Consider the following 24,091-nt stretch of genomic DNA (forward strand, 5'->3'; position numbering starts at 1 on the left):
GAAATTTATCTGCTTTTCATATCTCTTAATCTTTTGGTTTCAGCCACTGCCTGCATCATCCATACAGTGGTACCTCGGGTTACAGGTGCTTCAGGTTACAAATGCTTCAGGTTACAGACTCCGCTAACCCAGAAATAGTACCTCAGGTTAAGAACTTTGCTTCAGGATGAGAACAGAAATCGCGCGGCGGCGGCAGCGGGAGGCCCCATTAGCTAAAGAGGTACCTCGGGTTAAGAACAGTTTCAGGTTAAGAACGGACCTCCAGAACGAATTAAGTTCTTAACCCGAGGTACCACTGTATAAACACTGTTTTATTGTTTAGGCCTGCCATTATCAGTAGCTTTGATCTGGATCCTTAGCAAGCAGCTTCTTCATCTTTTTATCGGCTGAGGCAAGATGCTGAAGGCATGCTGCACTGCTTTGCAGACAGTGTGCAGTCATTCAAAGCCACAAATTACATCACTCACATTAGCATTTTATTTTTAAGAAGCATCCTCAATCTCTACACAAACCTTGCCAGACATTTATTTAGTCTCTTAGCGCAACAAGGAAGACGTTTATTTTTTAATGAATCAAGGAGAAAGACAGTATTACATGACATCAATGCATAGAAATGCAATGATAACTATGAGTACCTTTTGCCAAAAAACCATTAACTAAAAAACAAACAAACCGCACTCCGCACACAACAACCAAAAACTAACAACATTTGGCTGTGATTCATATGACTTGAATAACTGCTTGTTATTTCAGAACTTTTATGGGGCTGGTTTTTTGGGGGGTACTTCTATGAAAACTATATATAGCTAACTAATAGTGAATAATTTTGAAGAATATAATGAAATATAGTCTTATTATTTCTATAGAGATTCTCCTTTGCTCACCCCCACTAGAACAACAACAAAAGACAAGGAAGCTATGTTTAAAAGAGTAACTACTAAATGCACATGAGTTTGAAGAAGAACTTGTTAAGGGTATTTTTTGCTTTTACCTAAAACAGTGCTTGGCATTTGAAGAGTGTGCCCAGGTGTTCAACTACTGCATAATGATCTAGTAAAAGAAGTTTGTATAGCTGACTTCCAGAAATCATTTGGGGAAATGTCTCATCAAAGATATTGGGTAAGAGAATGCATTCTCTTATGGGTTTAGTAAAACAACCAGAAGCAGAGTCTAGGAGGAAATGGATAGTCTGTGCAATGGAGAGAAGTAAGAAGAGGGAGCCCCTAAAATACTGTATTGGGACCAGCGACATTTAACTTCTTCATAAATAATCTGGAGTTAGAGGTCACAAGTGAAGTAACCAAGGTTGCAGATGATATCAGATTTTACATTGTGGTGAAGGACTCCAAAAAGATTCTCAAGACTGGGTGACTGGATATCAGAATAGTAAATGAGGTTCAATGTAAATATGTGTTAAAGTAATGCACACACTGACCAAAAATAAATAAATTATAACTACATGCATACCTTTATGTGATTTGAAGTAGAAGTGGCTAACCAGGGGTCTGATCTGGGGTTCATGGTGACTAGCTCAATGACTTCAATTCAATGAGCAGCACTGTGAAAAGGCCAGATTAAACTCTACGGAAAAGATACTGAAAATAAAAACTGCCAGGTTGGCAATACCCTTAAACAAATCTATGATACAGCCACATTTGAAATGCTGTGTACAGTTCTGGAAGCCCCCACCCCAAATATGATATTGTCGATTCGTACAAGGTGCAGAGACCAAAATCGTTGGGGAGTTGGAACACCTTCGTGCTAATAAAAAACTTTTATGTGTGTGGAGCTTTTAAATTAAGAAACAAACCACAATTACTAAGGCTAAAATGACAGGACATAAGATCATACATGGTTTACGTTGGTAGAGAGAAGCTTTTCAATTGCTCATGTAATATCAGAGTCCAGGGTCTGGTCGTAAATTTATGACAGACAAAAGAAAGTACTGGTTCACCCTGAACACAATTAATTTATGGCCTTCACTGCCACAAGATGCAGCAATGGCCACTAGCTTAGATTACATTTAAGAAGGGTTAGAAAAAATCATGCAGCACAGATCTACCAGAGGCTATTTGTCATACTGGCTCTATGGACACAAACTGCATATCAGTAGCTGAGGAGCAACAGCAGGAGAAGGCTATTACCTTTACGACCTGCTTGTGGGCTTCCTGGAGGCATCTGGTTGGCCACTGTGGGAAGCAAGAAGCTGGACTTTGGCCTGATCCAGCACGGCTCTTCTTGCGTCCCTCACATTCATAATCTTGTTGTAATCCTTACACCAACCCTGCAAGGTAGGTCAGTATTATTATCCCCATACAGTGGTACCTCGCAAGACGAATGCCTCGCAAGACGAAAAACTCGCAAGACGAAAGAGTTTTTCGTTTTTAGAGTTGCTTCGCAAGACGAATTTCCCTATGGGCTTGCTTCGCAAGACGAAAACGTCTTGCAAGTTTGTTTCCTTTTTCTTAAAACCGTTAATACCCAGGAAACCGTGCTTCGCAAGACGAAAAACCTCGCAGAACGAATTAATTTCGTCTTGCGAGGCACCACTGTACTGCTGAAGCTGGGCTGAGGATAAGAGAGAGGGGCTTGCCTACAGTAATTTAGTCAATTAAGTGAAGTGAGATTCAGTGAGCTGGGAATTCTTGACTGCTAGTTCCACCAGACTATACCAGTTGCAATCAGCTAAATGACATAATTCAATTTGATCTTTTTCAGTACAAGTGTGAAGCTGAACTACTAGCTATTTGCGTAGTTAGAATAGAACCTCTTTTCTTGTGCTCATACCCCCAAAGTTAGTAGTGCAAAGTATTTGTTAAGATTTTAAAAGCAGAGTAATGAGTCAACCACTCCTCTTGTTTGAGTTGCATTGTGTAGCTCTGCATTCATAGAACACACATATAGAGTATCAAAACTCAGCTGCTTATATCAAATAGTATCTGGCATATATTTTTTCACTTCACTATGGTATTCTTTCTCCATCTCCCTGTAATATTGTATGGAATTGTTAATACAGGGCAAAATTATTTGCCGATTCCCTGGTCTTACTGCTCTCTGGAAAACCATTCAACAAAATTGCTTGGTGCATAAATCCAAACTCTCTCTCTCTTTTTAAACTTCATTGTCTGTTTTCTGACTCCAACCTTGTATAATATTTTGGAAAAAGTTACCCTTTTCTGTACTGAGCAGAGTAAATATTTTGTCAGTTGTTAAGGATGAGCTACAGAGCAAGGCCCAGCAATGTATCCAAATTCAGCAGGGAGACTTGGAAACTGCTTTAGAACTTTGTTCCAGATTCTGATTGGTAAAATACTTCAGAGGCCAGCAGAAATACCAGCCATTCAACCAGTTCAGGAAAAGATGAGTGAATCTTTTCATATCAGTCCACCCTTCCCCCTTGCAACACAGGTTTTAAAATCAAAGTAAATTTCTGTAACAGGAAAAAAAAAATTCCTCCAATAATTGTTTAGCCAATTGGTGATGGTTTATTAATGGGAAGTATGCATATTGCTACTGATGAGCAGAACTATGCTATGAATGGAGGAAAACAGAAAACACTCCGACTCGATAAGGAACTATGGCTGGTTGGCACTGTAAAATTGTGGCTGCATCAAATCAACAAATACATTGAAACAGAAACCCACATGTTGCAAAGATTGGTAGCAAAATTAGGTAGCTGTTTCAAAAGGTGTGGCCATTTGGCCATAGACAAGCGGATGTCCTAAATGAATATGCTATAATTTGTGTCATGTTAATGACCCAACATGTTGGCTAACCTGAAATTCAAGTAAATTGGACTACTGTTTAGAAGGTTATCCTGACAATGAACACACACATATATATACCCATTATTCTATTTGGTACTCTCAAATCAAGATCAACCACTCAAGGTCCCATTACCTTGAGACACTGACTTTCCCGCAGCTGCATAGGGCATTTGTTGAACTAAGGTTCCAACAAATGCTCTCAAGTGTATTTAGAGGGGAGATACCTGAGAATTCCCCATATGTATATAAAAAAGGTGCTGCTGTGGGAAGAACTCTCCCTCTAAAGAATAATAATAAAAAAGATCAATCACTATCAAGACTACAAAGCAGCATACAACTTCTTAAAGCTTTTTATCATCTTCTCCATAATTACATCAAAACAAAATTGTTTTCACTTGCCATCTAAAAGAAAAGTGGGGGTAGCCAACTTCTCTGGGAAGGATATTCCAATGGCTGGGAGCCATTACAGAAAAGTCCCTGTCCTTGATTGCAACTGGCTTTACTTCTGATAGCAGGAGCATAGCCTTCAAGAGTGATTTCAGCACATAAGGAGGACCATATGAGTGGAGCCGAACCTTTTCTTATCCTGGTGTCAGGGATACTTAGAGCTTTGAAGTCAACACCAGAACTGGTGCTTAAAAACCAGCTGGAAGCCAGTAAAATTCTTTAAGCACAGGTTTAATGCACTCAGTATGGAAATTCCCATGGAAATTCAGATTGAAAAACCTGGTCGCCATGTCCTGGATCATTTGTACTTTCCAAATACTTATTAAAGGCAGCCTCATGGAAAGCTCATTGCCAAGACATGATTAACTGTGGCCAGATTTTCTTTCCTCAGAAGAGGGTGCAGCTGGCACAATAGCTGAAATATCAAATTTTTAAAATGTACAAAGCAAAAAGTAAACAAATAAATATTTTACATGAAAGCTTAATGTCAAACAAGGACAGACGGAAAAACCCAAGCACTTTGCCCATACCCATAGGTGGCAAAATAAGGAATGAATTGCACCTTAAGCAGGATCAAAGCTGGAGTGGATCTTAGTCATTTCATCATTAAAGTGCTTCACAAAACATATTATTGTGGGTAACAACACAGTGTAATAAGCGCCCCACCACACACAACATCTCCATTTGCAAGCACAATGGTGGCAGAAGATTAGCCCATGGAGTAGGCTTTAAAATCAGCTGGTCCAGGAGGCTACCATCATCCATGATATCGAAAGCCACAGAGAGATCAAGAAGCAGGAACAAGGTTGCATTTCCCTCATCCCACTCTCTGAAAAGGAAAATTGAACTCTTACAAGCTACAGCCACACCACTGCCTGAACCACGCTGCTTCGGTTGTGCAAAGAATCTAAGACAGAACTGGAAGTAGACTAATGCCAGCTGTCTCGGGCAACAAAGTTTAATAACACAGACTATTAGCAGTGTGGTTCAGGAGGGAGTTCTGCAGATGTCTTCCCATTCAGCAACTTGGCATTTAGCATCAGCTTGGTGGTCCATTGACATGGCAACTGAATACTCTTGGCTAAGAGGACGATAGCAAGTAAAGCTGGGAGGCCTTGGGTAAACCGATATGCCACACAAACTCGTTGTGAGGTAAAAACATTGTTCTGAGCTCCATCAAAGAAGGGAAAGATGGAAAAAATTAAAACAACTCCTCAGTTCTGAAACCCTCCTTGGAACAGCCTGGGAACAAAACAAAACAAAACCCTGATCGGTGGAGGCCTCGGAACAATTCCAGCTCCTGCTTCCTGACATTACATTCAATCATTTCTGTTATCCAATGCCTTCTCTTTGATTCAGATCTAAGACTAGATAATACTGAATCTTCATTTCAAGGCCACAGCTGCTCTCTTGCCTCTGATCCTCCTGCTGTCTCAGTCATTCCATCAATGTTCGCACCCAGCTTCTGACAAAAATTCGTATCCTTTGAAACAAAGTTTATTAGACAAATTACACATTTTTCCGGAGCAGTTGGGGGGGAGGGGGGAGCTTGCTTTGATTATGCTCAATACACCTCTGCAATATGAGTTTGATGACAGTGTGGTTTGACTGGACCTTAATGATTCAATACATGAAAAGATACAAGCTGGGCCTTACTCTAGTTTCAGCCAAAGAAAGAGAGGTTCCTGTAGTACATTTAGGAAACTTACATACTGCTTTTCACTTCCATAAAGAACTATCAATGTATTGCTGCATGTCACCCCAATCTCTAAGTGGCATGAGATTCCAGGGAGTCCAGGTGCAGACTCAGGGTTCATGTTTCCTTCTGGAATGACACACAGTGGAGACTGTGGTGTCTTTATGATATATGGTTTATTTACACATTTATACAATCTGAGCCTGCAATACAGTGGCTTACAGCATCAACACCCAAAAAGGGTATTGCTTCTCCCATAACTGCAACCTTCAATTCAAACAGAAATCAAACATTGTGCGCTCTCTCCCCCTCCCCCAGTTTGCTGCATTTCTTCTGGCTCACATTAAATTTTAACTCTCAACTCTGGCTTTCTAACTACCAATGTATTGAGCACCCATCTGCTGTTTCACACAAAACCCTTTGCTTTGTTCTCCTTGATGGCCCATGACCCAGGCGATCACTTCATCAGGAGGTTAGCCTGGCTTATATTTTAACACTTGCTGGATCCAGGGTTTAGAAGAGCCTGGCATACAGCTACCCCCACCCCCAAACTCATAACAGTTGTGTTAGAGAGAAATAAAGGTGGGTGCTATACAGGTGGGGCATGCAAACTGGCAAATCAAAGCAATTAATGCATTTACATTGACAAGAAAATTTAAGTACAGTAAATGATTTTAAGGGGAAAAAAGGTAAAAACATAAATGATCACTTTTAAAAAAACAAACAAACATAAAAGCTTTATGGGAAGAGTTAGTGTCAGTACAATCGATGAGACAAGCAGTGTGTTATTGGAACTTTGGAAAGAGTAGCAAAAGGGAGCCTGAAAGCATGAAAACCACCCACCCACTCTCAGTAGCAACTATCTCAGAGGAAATTCTCTTCCTCCCCCTGCTCTTCCGACTACCAGCAGCTGCAAAAGATGTCTGGGAAGTATGGACAGGTGGTCACATATTTCATATTACATTGCAAAGGTCTAATTTTGAAGTGTGAAAGCAGACACTGATAACACTGCTTTCTCTGACTGGAGGGTGAATAACTCCTTTGCACATTACATCACATCATAGGTTTTGACAGTCTTTCACTATTAAAAGCAAACAATTGCCACAATCACTGGCAGGCAAGTGACTTTTGGGGTTGTATGTGAAAAGCAAACAGACCGGTCTTGCTGCAAGGCTTTGGAACAGGAGCTTCATAATCATATTGTCATTGAAGCCGTCTTAAAAAGACAACAGCAGCAAACATACACAAAATGTCTGATAGAATAGTCAAACGCAGCAACATTCCTCTTTCCCCACCAATAGTCAAACTTATTTGGTTTGTTCGCACATTTGATATTAGGATTTTTTTAAAAAAACAACAACACACAATTTCCTGTTTGAGCAAGCTTCGAACAGCCTCACTACTGGGAATCCTATTCTTAAGTGGCATGCTTAATTATTGGTCACTAGTCTTATTTTCAAGATGACAGGTTGGAGGCGATGGAGGGGAGACTTAAGACACTCTCATCTGGTTAAGTGGTTGGTTAAGCTGATAAACTTTTTTTTTTTTAGCATACTGCATCTTCTTCTAACTACAGTGGTACCTCGGGTTACATACGCTTCGGGTTACATACGCTTCAAGTTACAGACTCTGCTAACCCAGAAATATTACCTCAAGTTAAGAACTTTGCTTCAGGATGAGAACAGAAATCATGCTCCGGTGGCGCGGCGGCAGCGGGAGGCCCCATTAGCTAAAGTGGTGTTTCAGGTTAAAAACAGTTTCAGGTTAAGAACAGACCTCCAGAACGAATTAAATACTTAACCTGAGGTACCACTGTATAGCAGTTCACATTTGTTTGTGATTATTCACAGTGAGTTCAAAAGCATCAACTCAGGATATATAATCGCAAAAGAATGTAAGTTATTCCAACACTACGGAGTAATAAAACTTTAGTTAAAACATTTTAATTATCATTGACTATTAACTACATGAATAACAATTTGAGGTGAACATAAGAGGCTGGATCCAGGATTGTTGAGACCAGAACATCACTAACTGGATGTTTCTGCAGGTGGATGGGATGGAGAAGACATTAGGCACGAAAAGGCAGAAAATTTTGGGAGAGTTTCAGATACCAAAAGAATATGGCTGGCTTCAGGTTAGGATTGGTGAACCTGTCTCTCTCTAGAAACCATTGGACTCCAACTCCCATCAGCCCCAGTCAACATGCTCTGCCGAAACCAAGAAACACGGAACAACAGGAGTTCATTCAGACCAAGCCCAATCCCAGAACAATATCACTGTCCACATTCAGACCGTATATGAAAAATCAACACAGCAGTAAGATAAACATTAATCATGGGATAATAAAGAAAAATTACAGGGTGGGATCCGATGTAGTGACAACAGCCTTCTAGTTGTGCAACAGGGCTTCTCCTTTATCTCCTCCCCTCTGCAGCCCCTTGTGCACCCTTAAAATTTGCAATGGAGGGTTCAGGGACCCTTTGTAACAGATCTGAGGGGCACATCAGGAGCCAGAACAGGGAGAAAAGGTGCTGGACATCCTGTTGCACAAGCAAATTTCTTTAGGCAAGTGGGTGGACATCACTGGATGTCACCCATATTGTATTAGAGTGGGTCACTGACAGCACAATTTAATGCATGCTTACTCAAAAGGAAATCCCTGGTGTTCAAAAAGGTTTACTCATAAGTAAGCGTGTACCAAATTGCATCCTGAGATATCTGAGGGCTCGTGAATTACGTGATATTTTGTATGCAATTGTGCTATATAGATAACATATGGTTAAAAATGAGGCAACTATTGAAAATAAGGGCCAGATTCAACTAATCCAGTGCCCTAGCAGTGCAAGGACTCCTGCCAGTGTAATGGGGCTTGTCCCTTTTTCCTGCTCCCCTGCCCCCTTACACCTCCCCCATATCCACTTTGCAGGGTCAGGAGAACCCCCACAACAGCACAAGTTTATTCCGTTTGGCAGGTGAAACACTGAGTTCCCACTTTTTATTTTATGTGTGCTTGTTGAAAATACAGAATCTAACCCTTTAGGTGTGGGATAATTTATGTGGGAAGATTTATGAGGAAATATTCAGTTATTACTTTTCATCTCCTTGATCCTGGATGGTTCATCTTTCAGGACAAGTTACAATATTCCTACATGACAATATTCCTACATGCTGTTGTGAGGAGGAAGCAGCAATGCTGCCATGTCTGTGTAAGTCTCTGCAGAAGGACAGAGCAATAAATCAGGTCAGGCCGGAGGTCACTCTCCTCTCAGCATGCAGAGATAAAGCAGAAGTGCTGTGTGGAAGGCGTAGGCTTCATGAAGAACTCGACAGAGGAAAGATGAGAGAAGCAGGAGACTGGAGAGGAGGAGGAGAATTGTCAGGATGCATTCCACTCCACTTGTGGGGTGGGCAGCTTGGGGGAAAGGAGATAAGAGGATAGAGCCCTGTAAAGCAGCATCCAATGAAAGGTGAGAAGAGAAATGGATTTTTTGGGGGGGGCTCATACTTTGAGCAAATAAGAAAGGAACAAGAAAAGGTTATTGGAGTCAATATCCGGTATAACAAGTTCAAGTGGTGACCCTATAGCAGGATATTTGAGGAAACAGCGGAGGAGGCCAGCGACAAAAATGGAGTCTGGGTTCTTACAACAATGGCCCCATTCGGTATACCTGAAGTAACAGTATTTGGTGCTCTGAGGATCCTCTGGGGATGGATGAATATAACAAGTATGGTTACAGTTATTATTTGCCTCATGGCCACCTCTCTATCCAGAAATATGAACTAAGTATATCCGACAAAACCACAATATTTCTCTCTCTCTCCTGGGATTGACTAGATCATGCTTGTCTTCTATTATGGGAAATCTCGGCTACTTTTCCTTCCGTTTTCTGCAAGAACCGGATACTGCATACCTAGATTTTACACACACACACACACACAGACACACACACACACACACACACACGTGTGTGTTATTTTTTTAAATTGCCAGAATACTCTTTCAAAGCAGCACCTGAAAGCGAAGGAGAAAACCAGAAGGGAGCATACTAAGGAAACATAGGGAAATGGCAATCTAGCAAAAAAATTTAAAAAATAACAAATAAGGGCATTCAAGGACAAAGGGAGCCAAACATGTCAATCATAGGTTGCTTCGGTGCCAAAAAAACTAAAATAGCCTTTTCTGTATTAGTAACAGTTATCAAATCAAACAGTCTTAAATGTTCAAGGTTCCCCTTTGCCCCCATTTTACTGGGCACACTGCTGTTCTTGCCTACAGGTGAAAACTCACAAATTGCATAAAATACAGTTCCATATGAACAACTCTCACACTCACAATGCCTTCTATTGGAGCGTCATTGTATTTTCTTATACAGTAATGCTATTTCCAGGGGGGGGGGATGAATTGCCCATTAATATAGAAATGAAAATACGCAAGTATCCATGGCTACTGTTGTGATCCCAGCAACATCATTTGTACAGCTGTGAATATTTGTTATATTGCCAATTACGGCACAGCCACAGCGCTAGGGAAATGACTAGCAAACACTGGTGCCTTATTTGGAAGGGGGTATTTTCCAAAGTAGAAGCAAACTTTTATTGCTGACTTTGTGACCTTTGCAATTTCACTTAATTTTTTTCCTCCCGGCAGATGACCACTGAGAAGCATTTGGGGTTTTTTCTTTCAGGGCAGTCAGATACAAATGACTGACAGAGATGTGTTCAGTAATGACAGACTGTATAGATCAGGCATCCACAAACTCGGCCCTCCAGATGTTTTGGGACTACAATTCCCAACATCCCTGATCGCTGTTCCTGTTAGCTAGGGATGATGGGAGTTATAGTCCCAAAACATCTGGAGGGCCGAGTTTGGGGGTGCCTGGTATAGATCAAAAGAACAGTCTAATATGTATGATTTCTTCAAGATTTATGTTATTTATATCAACATTTCTAATTTCTTGCTCAGAAATCCAAGTGAAGTGGAACATTGGCTTAACCACAACAGAGCATTTGCAAGAAGATGACGAAACTACACTGGGAAACCAGAAGACAGAGCATGTCTTCCTGAGGCTCATTCCCAATTTGCAAACCATGGTTTGGAGGAGGGAGCTAATGCAATGCCTGTGCTGTATCACAATGGGATGCAGTCCTCATTTCTTTACAACAAAGGAAGAGGGTTATTTTGAGGCAGAAGGCTGGAGACTATAGATGTATGCTGGGATTAATGCATATCTTCTCCCATGTTAATCTGCCGTTGTTTACCAAGTCTTGGTCTCATATGCTATGTACTTAGGACGTAGCCACATGGAGTATATCATCATCATGCTATCAATAAATAATACTGATTACTGCTTCTAGGCAGTTGGCATCCAAATAATTACTTTAGGTGTGCTTAAGGACTTGGGCATATGGACTGTGGTTTCTGACTTGTTTTCTTTTAACAGCAAATGCTCATATGCCATATTAAGAATACATTTTGGAAATCTGCCCATTTTCAAAAGTGTGTTGCCATGTGGTACTGGGGTGAGAGGACAGTTGCTGTTCAAGAAATGGAATTAGTTGTGAGATGTTCGGATCCTTGCCATTTAAAACTTAAGCCATTGCATTTCTCTCTGATAGCATGAATGCACGAACAAGTATTTCAGGCATATACTAATGCAACTATCTAGCAATCAGATAACCGAGAACAAATTAGATTCAGTCAAAGCCTCAGATATAATATGTACTAAACATATTATCATAATAGTTTTGTTTTTTAATGGCTTTATAGTTCGGATGGTGAAACATTCATGCTCCCTTTAAGTTCAGAATATTCAGGAAAATGAGATAAATTTCTTTGAAAAATCAGTTACTCTCTGCGACAATTTTATTAGGAAACTTAATGAAACTGCAAGAATGTATGCCTTGTTGGGCTAAGTGAAATGTCAGACCTTCATTATATAATCTGAAATATTTCTCTGTTCCTTTGTAAGCTTTCTACCCAGTAACGTAAAGCACATATACGTGCCAACCTGGGCTCCTTTGGGAGGAAGGGCAGGATATAAATTTAATAAATAAAATTAAAGCTTGCCAGTCTACTGCTATTGTCACCTCCTCCTTTCAGTATGTTGTTTCCTCTTGTTTTATATTTTCCTGAAATTGACTAGATTTCATATATTACAAAAGACACTTAATGAAGTTAGCACAGTTGTTTTCTGCCTTGCTTCTGCTATACAAAGACACGTTTCTTAGTTTTAAATGCTTTTCCTTCTACCAAGATGCCATAACAGCCACATAGGTTGTAGATCTTTGGTGCCAGAACTTCCCCAGAACTCCAGTACTCTATAAAAACAAGTACCAAAGCAGCACAAGCTTGTGTCCAAGATGCCTGATAATTTTTATCATGTTGAGACACACTTTTGAATAGCTCAATTTACAATGAAGCCACTTATAGCTGAGGCTTTATCAGTCTGCTCTCCTGCCATGAGTGCTTTCCCCCCTCCTCAAGTGAAAGTTATTGTCTAACCTGATTCGTATTTCTGAGTATCACCAAGAAAAAAGACCAACATTGTGATTGAGGAAGTCCAGTTTTCTTCCTGGAATAAATTTCAACAACGAATCCTACATTATGTACTTTTTCTCAAAAGTATTATAGCTATACATACTCTCATCTCTCTCATGTAAATACCTCATAATAATTCAAAAGATACCACAAAAAATGTGTTTGGATAAGATATAGTAGATCTGGACTCAAAGCAAATTTCAAGAGAACTTCAAGAGAGCACAAACTCACAAACATTTCTGCAGGAAGTTCAGGTACCAATGCAATACATATCTTAGTCTATGCTACATAAGGGAGGGCTCATATTGCCACCATTTCCCTTTTTTACTTATTAGTTTCACAAGAAATATATGCTAAGAGTACAATGCAGTATCCCACATTTGTATTAAGACTTTAGCATTGGTATGCCATGAACCACCCAGTCAGTAGTTCCTCCAATCTTGTAGAGCAAGCAATCTTCTGAGGCCTTGGTTTTCAACCAATTGTCATAGTGAACATCCCAATTCATGAAAATAATTGCCCACACCTACCCAACTGCAAATGAAGCAAACATTAGCACCTGGCACCATTCATTGTAGTCTACTTCATGGGAGCAAGTTGTTTCAAGAAAGAAGGAAAGATAAAGATCACACCAGGATAACAGCATTATTTAATGTTTGAAGAAGTTGTGGAAGTAAGTCTTATGAAAAGTAGGCATCTGCAAGGTGCTGTGGCCACTTGCACTCTTTGCCTCCCAGTTGAGGCATACAAGAGTTGAGTGAATTTACCAAGGAATGACTTGCCATGTGCATGGATCTACTCAGTAAGCCAGGAGGTATAGAAGGTAAGAGAACATGTTCACAATTTCATTCTGCCTGACCTCTGAAGACAGCCCATTGTCACTTTCAAACATCTACCATGAGCACATGGCAGGACAGAGTCTCAACAAAGATGTGCTCTCCCAAGCCCACATTTCCAGCATGTTCACATTCCTGTCTCAGTGAGGTCTATGCTGGCTTGGTCATGTCCACAGAATGGAAGATGGCAGGATCCCCAAGGACATGCTCTACGGGGAGCTGGCATCATGCATCAGGCCAGTTGGCAGGCAAGCTCTGTGTTACAAAGATGTCTGCAAACATAACATGAAGGCAGGCAACATTAAACTTGCCCTGTGGGAATCCCTTGCAGACGACCGCAACGCCTGGAGACAATCAGTCAGGTCATCTATCCACAGCAGTGACCAAAGGAGGAATGACTGCTGGGAGGAGCGCAAAAAGAAGAAACGCCATGGTGCACCTACACCAGCACAACCAGACACCTACATCTGCCCCAGTTGCAACAAAACATGTAGCTCCTATATCGGTCTCTACAGCCACAGTAGCAACTCTCCAACAGTTTGAGTTCACCCCTGAAGGCACACTCTTCTATTGAGACAGATGGATGCCAACAACCACATCAGCACTATAGCAATATCTCAACAGTCTTTATTATTTGAATGCAATACTTTTTGCAGAAATGATGCTCGTTTCCTTAAGTAGAAAGAAAGATTTGCTGCTAACCTACAAAAACCTAAGTTGATTTCATTATTACCCATACATGATTTTCTTTCTTTTTGTACTCTGTTACAGACAGAAGGCTTTTTTAGCAAGGGACACTGGACAGTAAGTCCACAAAGCTTTTGCATATGTCTTCAATTGAAGGAAATGTTGCCTGCCAAACTTAAACCAAGTTGATCATAGATCATTGTTTGGTGTGTTGTTGTTTTTTTTTAAAAAAACCCCAACCTTAACACTACCACCAAGAATATTCTAAAAGCAAGTGAAGGAATCCAGTTGCTATGGAAGCAAATTAAACAAATAAATGAGCTACCATGAAATGCTAATATATAAATACATATTGTGGTCTGATTAAGTCATATTTGCCACATTTGTTAATTGTAAATAGGCAGGTTTTAGCTTACTAAGCAGGATTCAATGTGCAATGGAGAACATTACTTTTTTTAGTAAAAAAAAACTTTGTAAATTGATCTGAATGCTTACCAAGGAAGGAATCTGAAGGTAACGCTATGCTATTTGCTACATGTGCAAAGGGTAGTTGACAAGGAACTGGTGTGCTAAAGGAGGATAAGGAAACTGCATAGAAGCCTAATGATTTATTTGCATCTGTCTTCACAGTGGAGGATGTAGGGTACATCCCTGTGCCTTAACTATTTCAGGAAAGGAGTCTGAGGAACTAAGGAAAATAGTGGTAACAAGAGTCTAACTCTTTTGCCTTACTGACAAATGGGCAAACCACCAGGTTCAAATGGCATCCATCTAAGAGTCATCAAAGAACTCAAATTTGAAATTGTTGATCTTCTACCCAAAATATGTAACTTGTCCCTAAGATCAGTAGCCATCAGAGGACTGGAAAGTGGCCAATGTAACACCAGTTTGTTTGTTTTTAAATAAAAGGGATCCAGGAAATTATAGGTAGGTTAGCTTAACATCTGTTCTGGGAAAACTGATGGAAAGCATTAGTAAAGATAGAATTTAAAAGCATTTAGAAAAACAAGTATTGGTGAAGTAGAGGCAGCATGGGTTCTGCAGACATACGTGTGATCTATCTAACCTCTTAGAAGTATCAACAGGTATCTATGCAAACTGGGTAAATGGGAAATACAACTCAATGTAAGTAAGTGTGAAGTAATATACACTCATCTCTTCTTGACCACTTCAATACGGACCTTCAAAAGTGCACTGCTGTATATAAGCTATGATAAGCCAGAATGTAAATCAGAAATGGCCACATTGCTATTATTATTTTTTTAATTAAATTTGTATACTGTCCTTCATCTGTAGATCTCAGGTAGTTCACAGCATAAAAATACAAGATAAAAGCACATTATCATTTAACCCCTATATACTGTGTGTCTTTATATACACGCATACCTATCTCTCTGTTTTTCTTAAAGAAATCAGCCCTGAGTGCTCACTGGAAGGACAGATCCTGAAGCTAAGGCTCCAATACTTTGGCCACCTCATGAGAAGAGAAGACTCCCTGGAAAAGACCCTGATGTTGGGAAAGATGGAGGGCACAAGGAGAAGGGGACGACAGAGGACGAAATGGTTGAATAGTGTTCTCGAAGCTACCAGCATGAGTTTGACCAAACTGCGGGAGGCAGTGGAAGACAGAAGTGCCTGGCGTGCTCTGGTCCATGGGGTCACGAAGAGTCGGACACGACTAAACAACTAAACAACAACAACATCTCTCTGTGTGTACAGAGTGTTATTTATCTACCTTTTCTATATCACTGTTATTATTTCCCCTTAATATGCAGTATCAGAAAATTAAAGCAGAAATTTTAGTACGACTGTGGCAGATTCTTACTTAGCACATGTCATTTAACTGTCAAAGTCCCAGATATAATATCCTGTGTTGGAAACTGCCCTGCGATTACTATGTTTGTTTGTTTTATTAACCTAATTTATAGCTCAAACAACATAGCAACATGCTGTGGTGGGTGGGGCTGGGGAATCTACAAAATGAATTCCATTAATTCTGATCACATGTTCTGAAGATAAAATTTATTTAAAATTAGTTGGTTTTTCAAACACAGGGACAAATATGACCAAGAACCTGATTCTGTGCTAGATGCTTTGGAAGCTGATCCAGTAGCCTATGCCAAAGCAGCAAGAGCAATATGTACATATACTTTTAACTATGGGATTTTAGAAACAAACTTGTGGAGCTGCAGGTGGTGATGGGGTTTGGTCGTAAGGTTACATCCCGAAAATGGGTTATGTTGAAATCGGCTGGATTTGTTTCTAAGTAAACTGTTTAGGACCAGCACATAAGCTTGAAAGCTTCTTGGAGCTCAGCCAACACAGCACTCTAAACCTGCATTTGTTTTAAATTAACCAAGAAATTCACGTATTTTAAAAGGACAAATATTCAGAAAACCATTAAGGAAACTCGGCCTGTTCCTCCCAGCCATTTTGTTCTTTAATACTATCACCCTCCTTAGCTCTTTCCTTGGAAACATTCCTCTGTTTTTGATCTGTAATTAAAGCAAGGATAACAAATAACTGATGAATTGCAAATAAGCATGAAGATGGCAGAATTATACAAACCAAGGACTTGAGTTTCAAGATTAATGGATGGGTGGATGGTATGTCAACAGTTGAGCCACATGAGTATAAACAGTAAAGATGACTGTTGGGTTCATGCCCCTCAGGCCAGAAAGTTGCATTGAAGGCAGAGAGAGGAAAATTTTCAGTGGCATCCATGGCATAAATCCTATTCAATTGGTAGAATTACTGTAACATAGTAGCCAAGGCACTCAGCTGCAAGTTAGGAAGCCCTCGATGCTAACCCCCTAGTTTCCCATGACTGCCAGTTACCGAGAGGAAGAGGGAGTTCAGTGTGGTGAGGATGCAGTGGCAAAGCCAATCTGCCTACCCCATGCCACCAACCACTACTGCTAACTCCACTTACTGGCAGTAAGACCCATTGAATTTGACAGGACTTACTTCTGAAAAGACTTGGTTAGGGCTTGTACTATAGTCGTAGGGAAGATACTATCTCGTAGCTTTGGTTGCTTATCTGTAATGTACTTAATGCTGTTCTTCTTTACAGAGTTGTTGTAAGGTTAAGGTAAATCTGTTACTAGTGACAGTAGAAATTAAATCCTCAAGCTATCGTACTCATTTTTGAATGATTCCTAAAAATGGTTTATTGTGAACTACCTGAACCTATTAAGGTCAGTCCCTAAAGTGCTCAGAACAATCACCCTAGCTGTTATTGAACACAGCAAGTCAGCTAATTTACAGGTAACATTATTCCCTTATTTTTCATCTGTGTTTTTACCTCAAAAGCTTATGCCAAAATGATGGCTCTGTTCCTCTGTAAAGTGTTAATATGGCCCCATGCTAAAAATAAGAGATTTCTCTCTATTACAAAGAAAAGAAAAGAAAAAAAGCCTTCATCATCTCATCCCAGATGTGATGCTATGATAGACAAAGCATCAGACTGAATTAGAATTATCAATGAAGATAATGAGATAGCTAACGCATCAGAAGCCATTAGGCAGTGAAGTGGTGAAAACCCCCAACAGCCAAATGTTTCTATAGTCATAGGAACACTTGGATAAACAGAAACTGACAGGACCTAACCATTTGTTTTTTAAAAGGGCTTTTAATGAGGCCTGCTGCAATGTTAGGAGTTGGAAATAAAACAACATGCCAACCTACACTTCAAGAAGTGTGTACGAACGATGTGATGTGACATCAAGTGTGCCAGGCACATTAGTGCCCCTCCCCAATTCTTTTTTAATTGAGACAGTTTTTTCCTCCTTTCCCTTTGGCTGCTTTTTTGTGGAGGGTATACTGCTTTGTTTGCCTGTGTTTTATGTGGAGGGAGCATGTAGATATGTTTTTCCAGTTTTGGGAGGTTGGGGTGGAGCTTATGAGCATCACCAGTTTTCCGTCAGAAAACTAGGTATTTTGCAGTGTCTGTGATTTCCAGTTGTGTTCCCAAGGTCCAAAGGGTTGGGGACCCCAATCTAGAGCATTTCGGGTGGGAGAGGTCAGTAGAAGGTGATTTTCCCATCCCCATCTCCCACTGGCAGCCCCCAATCCCTCCAAAACACCTCTTCCGTTGGTTGGGACATCTTCCTGCATGAGATGGGCTGTGGGGAAAGAGATAATCACTGAAAACTAGGAGCGCTTTTTGGGTGACTCAGGGGGCCACCAGGGAGAGACTGTCAGGGGTGGGCACTTCTCTGTATAGAAGTATTTGTTTGTATGAAAGCATAACACAGCAAAAGCCGTATTTTAAATTTTATCTACCATGTGTTCTAATATTCTTTGACTACAGACAACTAGAAGATAGCACCTGTTCCTCAGAATATAGCGCAATAGTGTTGAAAAATACCCTGGGTCACACACTTAGCCCTGCACACAAAGTCACACTTCTCCTCCTGTCCCCACAATTGCAGTTATTAATTTCAGCAAAATGGGCATCTGCTCCATGTGTGTAAGCTTCCTGTGCATTTTATAGAACTGATTGGTCAAGGGGCAGGGTAAACATGCAGCTTAGAGCCACCTCTCAACATACGGTACTTATCTTCTACATGAACACCACTCAAATCTTTGGTAAAAAAGATACCTTATTAATATTGTGTTATATACACAGCACAAGAACTTGTACAGTTAAGTTTAAATTAGATGAGGGTTGATCCTCCAGCTGTTAAAGAAAACCTTTTCTTTCTTTCTTTTTTAAAAAATCCTCTCTATAAACATCTTTGAGTATTTTTCATCATGTACATTTCAGCATATATGATCTCAACAATGAAATAAACCAATTAACAATGTTCTTTAAAAGCAAGGAAAGTGTTCTGGTCATTCTACTCACCATTCCATGATTCAGCCACGGCGGTATAAAATTATCAAGGAGCTTTGGGTAAACTAGTTCTCTGTCATAGATGTAGATGCTCCAAAACATTGTTACGACAAACTGGAGCAAGGAGGGAAACAGAAAGAAAGAAAGAAAATGTTTGCTCTTTGTTAAAGAAAGGCAAAGTACTGTATTAACATTTAACACTTCCTTTTAATGGTGTAAAAATAAATACTGCTGTTGTTCTTTTAATTGATTTAAATGCACAGTATATATCTGGCATAGCCCAATGCTCTGTCATTGGGGATAATCTCTCTGCCTATTCTCCAGATAGCAGTCTTGTGGTCAGAAGTGAATTTTGCCACATAAAGCAGTCTATCCACACATGCTATCCTGAGACATTACATAGAAACTCTGGAAATAAGCATAATATTAAAACATGGGAATTTTTTTTCTTCCCCTTCAAAATTTCCACATTTTTTAAATAAGTGAAACTTTAGGCAAGATTTCTTTTTTAACTACTCTTTAATTTAAAAAAGCATTAAGTTCTTGATTTGTCATCCAACAATTTGGTCATTTCATATTCCAAAAGCATGTACATCTTCTGTCCTACTTTTTATATTTAGGTTATAAAACACATATTTTGATATACAAGCCTCTGAGCTAGTAACAATCACACACAATTTTTGTGAAGTCAGTAATGGTGACGCATGCAAAGGAGTTCATTTCGAAGTAGAGGGAGCTAGTAAGTATTGTCCTGATTCAAAACAAGAAGAACTCAAATACCCTGCCCATCATTTATGGACACAGCGAGAACTGTAATCAAGTCATGTCAATGGAAATATGTTCCATTTTGCTAAAGTCAAATGCGTGCCAGCTGGCTTTATTGAGCAAGAAACAATGAATTATTATTGTTTATTAAATTTCTATATTGCCCTTCATTTAAAGATCACAGGCCAGTTCACAAGGACATGGATAATCTGAATGTTTAAGAGAAATTATGTGGATTGCTGACGGGAGCTTCAGGTTGAGAACATGTGACGCCATTGTGAAAACATCTGCACTGGCTGCCCATCTACTCTGAGCCAAGGTTCAAGGTTCTTGTATTAATCTACAAAGCCCTGAACAACTTAGGTCCAGAGTACCTCAGGGATCACCTGAACCCTTATATCCCAGCTTGATCACTGAGATCATCTGCAGCAGTGTCTCTGATCGTTTCCCCAAGTTGGTGAGGCTCATTTGACAACAATCAGAAACTGAGCCTTTAGTGTCATTGGCTCACTCCTGCGGAATACAACGCGGGTGCTGCTGCAGTCTAAACCACTGAGCCTCTTGGGCTTGCTGATCAGAAGGTCAATGGTTCGAATCCCCGCAACGGGGTGAGCTTCCGTTGCTCTGCCCAGCTCCTGCCAACCTAGCAGTTCGAAAGAATGCCAGTGCAAGTAGATAAATAGGTACCACTCCAGTGGGAAGATAAATGCCGTTTCCGTGCACTGTTCTGGTTCGCCAGAAGCAGCTTAGTCATGCTGGCCACATGACCCAGAAAGCTGTCAGGCTCCCTTGGCCTGAAAGCGAGATGATAGCCGCAAGTCCATAGTTGCCTTTGACTGGACTTAACCGTCCAGGTGTCCTTTACCTTTACACATCTGATTACTGATCTTTGTTTTTAACTTTGTTGTTTTAAACTTGTTATGCCCGAGCTTTCCAAACTGTGTGTCACTACATGTTAGTGTGTTGGCTGTAGTGTGTAGGTATGTTGTGTAAATGCTCTCCACACTCTTCCTAAGGCTGGAAAGGGGCTAGTTTAACCTCCGGTTTGCTGGTAAAACTGAATTACAGTTTCATGAAATGATGCATGTCTAAAAAGGGTGTCACCAACATGAAAAGTTTGGAAAGCTCTGTGTTATGCTTTTATTGTATGGCTTTATGTTATTTTTACTGTTGTAAACCGCTTTGATACACTGCTGTGATAGAGCCGCACATAAATAAATAAATAAATAAGTTTATTGTGTTCCCATATTTCCTAAATTTCAAATGCACAGAGAATTGCTGTCATAGTTTAGAAGGAATAAGTGTTGCAAGTGTTGTGAATATGAACTAAATAGCCTACAATGGAGGTTCATTTGCCTGAGTTTTTGACGTGAACATCTGTTGTGACTTTTTCATTCACCCGAAAATGGAACTTTTGCTTAGGAAAACAGATCTTCTCTTAGCCATACAAGAATTTGGGAGCTGTTCTCTCACTGCTATACTAGAAAGCTGCTCTCTCAATGCATAGCGCCCTAGCTTCAAATATATTTGTCCATCTGTTAGGATGAGTACTGATGCCTGCTCAAGCTAACTTAAGATTTGTGCCAGGAAAAATAAGTTATGATGGACCACATGCAAGGCACTGCAAGTAAAAATGCTCTGCAAGAAGTAGCTCCCTTTCTTGTGCCAATACTGGGGTTGGCACACATCCCTCCCCCCCCCCCTGATGCAGTTGACATGCAACTGACTTGAAAGGCAGGACAACGGAGAAAATGATACAAATCCCCCATTTTTCTAAGACAACGTATTGTACTGCAAGGGGTTAGGGTGACCTTGTGAAACACAACTGGCATATGAAACATATGCATCATGAAATGAACTTTCAGGGCTACATTAAAGAAACAAAAACAGGCCTGATATTAATGAATTAAAGTGAGTTGAGCTGAATCATAACTGAGTGAGTCCAACAGAGTTGGCGAGCACATGAAGTATCTTGTGAAGCAACGAAAACTTATACTTTGCCAGTTAGGTAAAAGTGAAAAAAAAAGAGAGCAGAAGATAGGAAGTTCCATCTGTCTCCTAACCAAAGTCAGCCTATGGGTGGAAATGGTTCAGCAAAACTGGCTGCAACCATCTGGTGTTCCAGGTGGCCAGATTTGTTTAACGAAAGTCCAAAACACAGGTATGCCTGGGGTACGAAAAGGATGCATAAAAGAACAATTCTAATCTTAGTCAGTTTCCACTCCAGAAAATACAGGCATGTAGCTATCATACGAATCAATTTTATTTTCTTTACAAATGTGCATACAACAATGGGTAGGTTTCTCTCTAACCAGGCCTTTGGCTAATTAACATTTTGTGGCCTTTTAAATGAGTTTTTGTTTTATTATGCATTTTGTGTTCTTATTTTGTATTTTTATGTTGTAAACCAGCCTCTGACCTTTGGGTGAAGGGCATTTATTTGTTTGTTTGTTTGTTTGTTTGAGCCTTTGGATCCTCTACTCCATATTTCAGAGAGATCAGATTGGATTTTACAATTCAAATCTCTTAGAAAATTAGAACACCCCTTCAAACCATCATGCTCCTCTAAAAATCCTGTGAAACCAGTCCAGAAAATAGCTGATAATGTTTTGAGAACTAATTAGTGCAGTAACTCTGAAGCTAATCAGAATCATAAAACAGTGCCTGACACATGTATCCAATCAATTGTTGAACACAGAAAAAAAGACAAAACAGAGAATATGTGTTTCATGAGAACCCTGCTTGGCTGCCTCTTGTGCAGCCTTTAAGCAGTCCCGAAAACGTTTTTTCTTAATCCCACCAAATTTTCTATTGATTTCATTGCTGGCCCTCTATATATGATTTTATCTGGTGCTGCTTTTATTATGTGTTTGTTCAGTTCTTTAGTTTAAACATTTATATTGTAAACTGCATTGTAAGAGCATGTCTTTATTAGAAATAAAATAAATGCGGAATACTGTTTTTCATCAGTGGCACCAATTAGATTCCATGGCTTTATTTGCAGGATGTAGCAAAGCTCTTCATTGTGAGACAAAGGCTTACATAATCATGCCCAATGCGTGGAAATGCTGCCTTGTGAACGTGCATAATGCATGAGGTTGTGACATTACTGTCAAGTCATGCAAAATTAAAATGTGATTTTCTACATCTCCTGTGAGTTTCTGCATCTCCTGCAAATACATCCAGCAATCAGGCAAAGTTGCAATAAAGTTAAATAGTTCTACAGCCAGGGCCTTCAGTTCCTTCAGCTTCTAAACAAAACTTGTGAATGATTTGTATAGCTAGAACCAGCTAGCTTGTAATATCCAGTCTTGCTTCCCAGCAGCATGGGCAACGTGATGAATAATACGAACAAAACAATGTCCCTCTTCCATGGTGAAGAAATATTTCCATTTCCCTATTCTACTTTAAAGCTTCAGAAAGCAACATGACAAGGTGTCATCTGACTAAGAATTTGAAATCAGGAAACAAACTAGTGATTCAAAAAGAGGGAAGGGTTCTTCTTAATAACAACAACACACATTAGTGCAAAGGTGGTTGAACAAGATGTAGCTGCAGTTTGTCATTCTATAAATGTTGATCTTTTAAAATAGCTTCATTAGAAAGAACAGAATTCAGTGTTGTTGTTTTAAAGAACATAATAACAGTCATGTGGAATGGCCCATCCGGCATCCTGTTCTCACAGTGGCCGACCAGATGCCTGCGAGAAACCTGCAAGCAAGGACCTAAGCACAAGAGCACTCTGCCCTCCTGCAATCTCCAGACACTGGTATTCAGAAGCACTCCTGCCTCCATGGAGCCAGAGCATAGCTACACCACCATGACTCCACAAATCTGTCTAATCCTCTTTGAAAGCCATCCAAGTTAGTGGCCATCATTGCCTCCCGTGGGAGTAAGAACCATACCCATGTGTTGCTTCAAGTACTTTCTTTTATCTCTCCTGAATCTTTCAGCATTCAGCTTGAGTTCTAGTGTTAACGAGGAGAAAAACTTTTCTCTATCCACTTTTCCCGTGCCATGTATAATTTTATAAACTTCTATCGTATCACCTCTTACTCTAAGCTCAAATGCTGCTACCTTTCCTCATAGGGGAGTTGCTCCATTCCACTGATCATTTTAGTTGCCATTTTCTGGACCTTTTCCTACTCTTTGGGAGAGCCTCTCTCTTATTTAGACTGCTATAGTTTCAGTGATCATGTATAAGAGTGCAAGTTTGATTACCCAATGCACTGGGTTGTTTTCCCCCTTACATTTCTGTTTTACCTTATTTTTAACATCATCTGTTATGATGCTGTACTGCTATGAGTAAAAGAAAAACTAACTGAAATATAATAGTAGAAACTGAAAATAGGTTAAAGGGCGAAAAACATATTAGAAACAACTAAATGATGCTTTCCATTCTTTACTACACACTGGCACACTTAGGGCTTCTAAAAATAGCAATACAGTAATACAGAAGCCATTATTGCACACAGTATTTGAATTTAATAAATTGTGGAATTTTCTGCTTTACAC

The 24,091-nt window shown here is 39.9% G+C and overlaps 1 protein-coding gene across 2 annotated transcripts in view; it reads right to left on the bottom strand.

Annotated features, from left to right (window-relative positions):
- AIG1 (androgen induced 1) overlaps nucleotides 1–24,091 on the bottom strand; it is a 78,570-nt gene that overhangs the window by 33,720 nt on the left and 20,759 nt on the right. The window contains exons 3-4 of one of the 2 annotated variants that reach the window (XM_077925936.1): nucleotides 18,824–18,925; nucleotides 2,132–2,284 (exon numbers count right to left, since the gene is read on the bottom strand). In XM_077925936.1, the coding sequence (XP_077782062.1) occupies nucleotides 2,147–2,284; nucleotides 18,824–18,925 (240 nt within the window). In that variant the 3' untranslated portion in view covers nucleotides 2,132–2,146. Of the gene's footprint in view, nucleotides 1–2,131; nucleotides 2,285–18,823; nucleotides 18,926–24,091 lie in introns of those variants that run through there. The other variant, XM_028723572.2, reaches the window with a different exon arrangement.

The sequence above is a fragment of the Podarcis muralis genome, chromosome 3, assembly GCF_964188315.1.
Source record: "Podarcis muralis chromosome 3, rPodMur119.hap1.1, whole genome shotgun sequence".
NCBI lineage: Eukaryota > Metazoa > Chordata > Lepidosauria > Squamata > Lacertidae > Podarcis > Podarcis muralis.